General features: G+C 39.5%; 1 protein-coding gene across 1 annotated transcript in view; it reads right to left on the reverse strand.

Annotated features, from left to right (window-relative positions):
* The window catches only part of ACTR2 (actin related protein 2), a 33,321-nt gene extending 26,778 nt beyond the window's left edge, over positions 1-6,543 (reverse strand). The window contains exon 1 of the mRNA XM_006201517.4: positions 6,348-6,543. Within this exon, the coding sequence (XP_006201579.1) occupies positions 6,348-6,395 (48 nt within the window). The 5' untranslated portion in view covers positions 6,396-6,543. The remainder of the gene's footprint in view (positions 1-6,347) is intronic.
* Between the last annotated feature and the right edge of the window lie 446 nt (positions 6,544-6,989).

Raw genomic sequence — 6,989 nt, forward strand, 5'->3', positions numbered from 1 at the left:
ACTCCAAAGCAGGCTTTCATTCATTTCTAGCAATTCACTTAAACAACCTCATTTTCCAAAATGGGAAGATCAAATGGCATTGGGACTAGCATCATGTTAAAATAAACATTTATTAGGCTTTTTGGGCTATTTACATTTTTACATTTAGACGCATATATTTAGTAATACCAGGTAACATAATTTCATATTCAGTAGTGTACTTCTCCAATAAGGACAAACCAGTGATTCTGATACTACTTCCATTTTATGGGCAAGAAACTGATATTCTAGGAGATATAACAACTACAGTAAAAATAAAAATAGAACCAAGGGTTTTTCATTCTTATACCAATAATACAGTCTGTTTAGTCGTATTTTTAAGAGCAACCATTACAAGGAAAAGGCAATTAAAAAGTTCAGGGTGGGAGGAAGAAGCTATATAAGGAAATGCAATCTGGAGTCTCTACCCTCTCCCTTAACAAGACTTTTTTCAACGTAAGCTACGTCTTGCAAGGATTTTTGTATCTATTGATGAATCTCAAGCACCTAGAATAGTGTCTGATGCATAGTAAGTGCATATTAAATAACTGATCAATAAATATAAACAGTTTTGCTGTTGATCTGAGAGTACGATACAATGATTATTTTAATATAGAGACTATGTGTAATATTGGCAAAGTCTATTGTTCCATGGCTTCAGGCACCATAGACTGCCTGAGATTTCGCTGAATAATCTTTTAAAAATTTGAAAACCAAATCATTTTAAATATCACATGTTGAGAGAGGAGGAAATAAAGTGACCTTTTACCTCATTCTGGGATTGTAAAATCTGATTATTTTTATCTTCTCCATTAACTTTGTCATCTCTTACTCTGCCTACTTTAGAGATTTCCTCACTTACTCATGCTGACCTGGAAAAGATACCCATCATACTGATCTCTTACAAGAATTAAGGAGAAAAAACAGTATCTGAATGAGACGGATGACAGTAATAACACAAAAATGGACAGAAACCCACCCCTTGACAGAAAGCTATTATGTACAAGGAACTATTTTGATAGCGGTAGAAGTTAGCAACAACCTTAAACTGACTTCTGACTAACCCTTCAATATGCAAAATTTTTATATTTCAAAGACAACCTTGTTGGAAATGTTGAAGAACCAACCACATTTAAATTATAAATAGCCTAGAACATTTTGCCATGCATAATTTCAAGTCTTTTATAAATAGAGCTTTTAAAAATATATTAAAGTCATGTCTTCAGCAGACTAAAGCTACCAGTGTGAAAAACACCTGTCTAAAATTTTAAAATTTCGTATTTCCAATACCACCTATCCTCTCAGCTCATGTTTACATCTTAGAACCTGTATAATGAACCTATAATGAACATACTCTTCAGATGTTGCCTTCCAAATCCACAAAACCTAGTCCTGGTCAGTTTACCACTGAGCCACCAAGGCCAGGGTGTTTTTCAGGTATACCTACCTGTTTCTGAAACTATGATGCAATTCTTACTGTATTATCTTTCAAGACAGAAGTTAGTGTGATATGATGGCATGTGCAACAGACAACCTGCTTGCTCTTACCTAGCTCTCCACTTGAACAGTGGTTGACAGTAAAGAAGTATCACATACTTTCCATCCTAAAAAAGTGTTTAACAGAAATCAGAAGTGCTAGTCCATTTTTCCACAAAGTCTTCCCAAATAATTTACCAGTGTGACCCAGACAGAGCTGGAGAGACAACTGCCATGGAGGAAAAGAATACCTACTATTTTCCAGTCCATTCAAATTAAACAAAACAAAACAAAACAAAAAAACAAACCTCTCATATCCTTCTTTTCAAAAATCAAACTCTTTTGTCCTTAAGTCAAAAGCTAGCTCACTTGATAGGAACTGAAATCATATACATGGGCAAAGAACCTCATTATCCCAACCATACCCAAATTTCTATAAAACTTAAAATTTGTCACGATCACCAGCCTAATATCACATTAGTCACAATATACACATATATTCCAAAAATAGAAAGCAAATACTATATAGACATTAAATCTCAAGTTTATTTTAAAGTAACAAACAGATAAGGACACTGGGTGGGTCAAAAGTGTCCATTTACCAGGCTGAAAATGCTCATGTGGGTATAAATGTTCTTAAAGAAAATGATACAATCAATGAATGAAAAAAGAATCTATCGCTTTGTAAGGGCATTTTCAGCATACTAAACATAAACAAATGATTTAAGTGAGAAGTCATAACAGAAGTTGTAGGTGGGAGGAGCAATATGGCATGGGGCACAAGTCAAGTCCTGGTGCAGGGAGGAGGCAGGGAAGGCTGACATTCCTCCTCCCTCATTCTGAGCCACATTGGGAAACAAGCAACACGGCAAAGCTATTATCACAACACTCAATATTTACTGACTATAACTGTTCAGATGGGTAGTTTGTATCTTAAAATTCTTATTTGAGTATATTTTAAGGGACAAGATACTTGCCAAGGGCCTAAGGTAAGAAGACAAAAATTGAGAACTCCTGAAACTATAAAAATAATTGGAAATTACTATTCCTGTGCTTTACAAAAAATGGAAATTTGGCCTTTAGTTCAAATTAAATATATCAATCACTTATTAATGAAATTATTTATTCTGCTTATGCAGTAGTTCATTGGAAGTAGATGCTGCCATAGTAGTTCAGTGCTGGCATTCCTACAGGGTACTAGATGTTTGGTCAAATGGCAGTAGCTGCACTATTTCACATTATTTTAAATGTAAAAGCATTAATAGCTGTAATGACAAGAATTTAATTACAAGTATCTATTTCTCAATAATACACAACTAACAGACAATCTGGCATTTCCTTTCTTGCAAAAAGTCAGTAATTTTTTAAAAGATCTAAACCATGATGTAATAAAATACAAAGAAAATATTCTAAACTACTCTTTTGGCATCATTTTAATTCTTGAAATCCCTCCCCCACTCGAGTCATTTTAAGACTTGGTCACTTAGTTCTCTCGTTGTGTGTGATAAGGCTGTGTTTAAGAAACAGATTTTACCATATATAGTTTCCTCTTCACAGCACTGTGGTTTACGCTGGCTGCCTTACTTCCCACTGAGTCATCAAATGGTAAGAACATGAACAGTATAATATTCTTTTAAGCAAAAAATGAAGACAAAGTCAATCTACATTTGCTCTAAAAGTAACTTTCTTCCCTCAAAAACTAAACTGGGATTTATAAAGCCTCATTTGGGCTAATTCAATTTGTATTTCTCCTTTATTAATGTAAGATATTAATTTAACTGCACAGTGATTATTCTGATCTTAGACTACCAAAGTATTTATTCTATATATTCCAAAGCATTTTGCAAGGTGAAACCAAATTTGATTCTGACTTGTTTCTACTTCAAACACTCCTAAATTCTACATTTAAGTTTGTATAAGCCTGATAAAGCACCCCATAATCAACTACAAATGTGAATTGTACAAGAATAATTATCCTAACATTATAAGCTACTTTGTATCACTAGATCCTAAAAATTATACCAGTTGCATTCAGCACTCCAGATGTCTTTACTGTTGGTGAACTAACTCAATGCTGATGAAACCACCCAAGTTTGGTAAAAGAATACACACCACCAGGGGCCTGGGCCCAACTCCTGAAAGGCACCTGAACCTAAGCAGATCTTCACATGCTCACCTATCTGGCCACTTTCAGCGGCTACATTTTGGGTTTGAAAGGTTGTGAGGATGAAGCACATAGGACATTGGAATCCATTGAATTTTTGTCCTCTAGGAGGCCCTAATGAGACACTGGTCTGGTTGGGAGCTGGTGAGGAAGAGGAGCAGGACCAGCATGTGATCACAAGAACTCTCCTACTCAGAGCATTCAACTTAAGGCCTGCCAGAGGGGTTTAAAAAATTACCAAGTTCTCAAGTAGCCTATAATTTTAAAACCTGAAATATGTAAGAAGCAAGTTGCTTCAGAGCAGTAACTATTCCAACAAGTTTTTAGAAATCAAATTTTAGTATCTTCTTTTATTTAATCACAGAGGAATTATAAGACCTTTGGGTACCTAAATAAAATCAAGATGACTATGAAGTATACGTGGCAAAAAATACAAAATCTAAGTGGTTACTAATCCTCCAAATTTTCAGAACTATCATAGCATTCCTGACTACATACTATACAAGAGCTATTTCCTTGAAGTCAACTATGTCTATAGAAAACCTGGATAAGATTTTAAACTAACTAGAAACAAACACCAAATATGTTTTTATTTGAATTAACTATGCTTTTCCCATTTGTCATAATAACTGATCTCTTGTCTTAAGGAACAAGATCCTTAAATTATGGATTAGATGGAAGACTAAGCAATAATACACAATCAGTTTTCTAATAAACTAATAAAACAGTAACGTAAAAATGAGCTTCGGGTTAACATTCCTGCTCTAACTGAACACTAAGAAAAAACTCAAATACACTACAAAAACAGGGTTCACTATCCTTCAGAGTGGAGGAACCCATTAAAATATAACTGACTCCAATTTCTACACAGAAAAGCTGACATTCACAGAATAAACTATTTTCTTTTTTTTTTTTTACATTTTTATTGATTCATAATCATTTTACAGTGTTGTGTCAAATTCCAGTGTTCAGAATAAACTATTTTCAATTCAAATTTTAAAGCTTTACATCCATCTAGAGGTCATTCTGAGAGTACAGTGGAAACAGGCTAATAATTTCAAAAACCACATTTAACTGAGTTTAACTGTAAAAGTAATACATGTTTATAGCTAATTTCAGGACTGTTTTTTAACAAAACATGTATTGTTAAACTAAGAACATTCTCCCAATAAGTCAGAAGAGTCATGAAGTCCTTCCCACCTTAGGTCACTTATCCCTAGTCTCACAGCAACCATGATGAACATATATTTCTTATGAATCCCTCCAAAACCTTCACGTACATACACAAACTTGTGGACACACAAATTTACCTTTAATAAAGATATTTTAAAATATCTTGAATAAAGAACAGCCACGTAAATGGAATTTCTGTAAAACCTTTTTAAAACTTAGTAAATCTTAAACATGTTTCCATAGTGGTAGATCTGCCTCCTTTTCTCTAAGGACTATTCCATTGTGTATGGATGTCCCATTATATGATAAACCCCTTCTTACTCTCATCTGTTTTTTAACTTAGTTCAGATAAAGCTAGTGTAACTATTGCTTGTAAAAGTCTGTAACAAATTCAATCAAGACAGTGAATATCAGCTCTTTCCCCCTCACAATCCAGTTTCCAAAGTGCTTTAAAGTTCAAATTAAATCTTTTCTAATTCATACGTTACATTTATGGAAGGAAGAGGATAAAATTCACAAAATATTGCAACTCCAAAATGATTACATTGTTGTAATGTAGCGGGGAGTCATCACCACAGAACTCATCCAAAATAAATAACATTTCTGTCTCCTAACTTGCTGACTTTGCTGGTGAAAAACACTCTTTTTTAAATGGGGAGAGGGCGATTGAAAGAAACAACTTTCAAATAACTTCTAAATCAGTGTTTTACTCAGATTTTTACAATTTGCATTTTAGAATCTTAAATACTCACATTGTCTGTACTATGCAAGTAAGGGGGAAAAGGAGGGGTACCCAATTGATAAACTTCCCCTAAGGTTAATGGAATAAACACTTGGGCCTTGAGGGGTGCTGTATCTCCCAAGATCATCCACTGGAACATGCTGGTCTCTGCAGGGCTGCGCCTGGGCCAAACTTCCAGCATCCATAACTAAAAGTAAATGATGCGTTGCCGATGTGGCCTCCCCTTCCCTCAAAAAAACAAAAACCAAGGGGGAAAAAAAAAACCTCAGACACTGCGAAAGGACTGAGGTTCATTGCATGACAGCACTTCCCTTTTTTCTTTAAACCCGTTTCCTGCCTGCCGTTCCGAATCTTCACTATACAGGAAGAGGAAGGCCTCTGGGTCTTTCTCCTTTTTACACACCGGCGACCCTGGGGAAAGGATCCCTTCTGGAACACACAAACCCAGCCTTTCAGCCCTCTGGTCCTTAAGTCGAATAGCCGCGGCTCCAGCGGGGAGCCAGCCCCGGCCCGCAGCAGGTGGGAACCACATCCAGCTCCGGCCTTGCCCGCCGGCCTGATCCCGAGCTGTGGGGTGGCGGGTTCGGGGAAACCAAGGCCAGGCCCGGCCTACTCGTTCCCTACACCCGCGGAGGCGGGAAGCGCTGACCCGCGCCCCTTGGCCCCGGCGACCGAGGGCCCACGGGTGCAGCCCTGGGCGCCTAGGGCCCGCGTGCCCCGCACACATCCCCGCCCGGAACTGTAGCCGCCGCAGCCTCCCCGCCGAGCGCTTACCCCGGTCCCGTTGTCGCACACCACCACCTTCCTGCCCTGGCTGTCCATCGTCCGCCAGGAAGAGAGCCGGAGCCGCCGGAGCCGCCGCCGCCGCCGCCGAACAACCTAGAGCTGCTGCCGTCCGGCCCGTTCCTCTTCCTCCTCCTCCCTCTTCCCGGCCCCTCCCTCAGCCCAACTTTCTTCCCCCAACCGGAAGTGGCCGCCCGGCCCCGCCCGCCGTCTAATTGAGTGCTGAGCGGAAGAGGTGGAGACATGAGGGAGCAGGCGGAGACTGGCGGCGGTGAGCTCCAATAAGAAACAAAGGAGCTCGAGGCCCCGCCCGCGGAGCCGGAGCAGGCTCACGCTCCAGTTCCGCCTTCGCGGTCGCCGCCCACCCAAGTTCTTCCTGTCGGCTCTGGTTACCGGCTCTTTCCCGGGCGTTGATGGCAGCCTAGCTGGTGGGCGCGGCTTTCTCCCTCCCTAAGGCGTGGCAGGAGTTGAGGGTGCTGTTTTCTTGGCTGCAGAAGGCGCAGGCAGGTGAAGGAACCGGGTCTGTCACGAGATGACAGTAGAATGTGTTCAGAGAAGCCTGCTGGGAGGGCGGGAGCAAACCGAGACACCCGTGCTAACCCCACCATTGAACGTGGCTTGGTGTGTTATTGC

This window comes from Vicugna pacos, chromosome 15 (assembly GCF_048564905.1).
Source record: "Vicugna pacos chromosome 15, VicPac4, whole genome shotgun sequence".
In the NCBI taxonomy this organism is placed as follows: Eukaryota; Metazoa; Chordata; class Mammalia; order Artiodactyla; family Camelidae; genus Vicugna; species Vicugna pacos.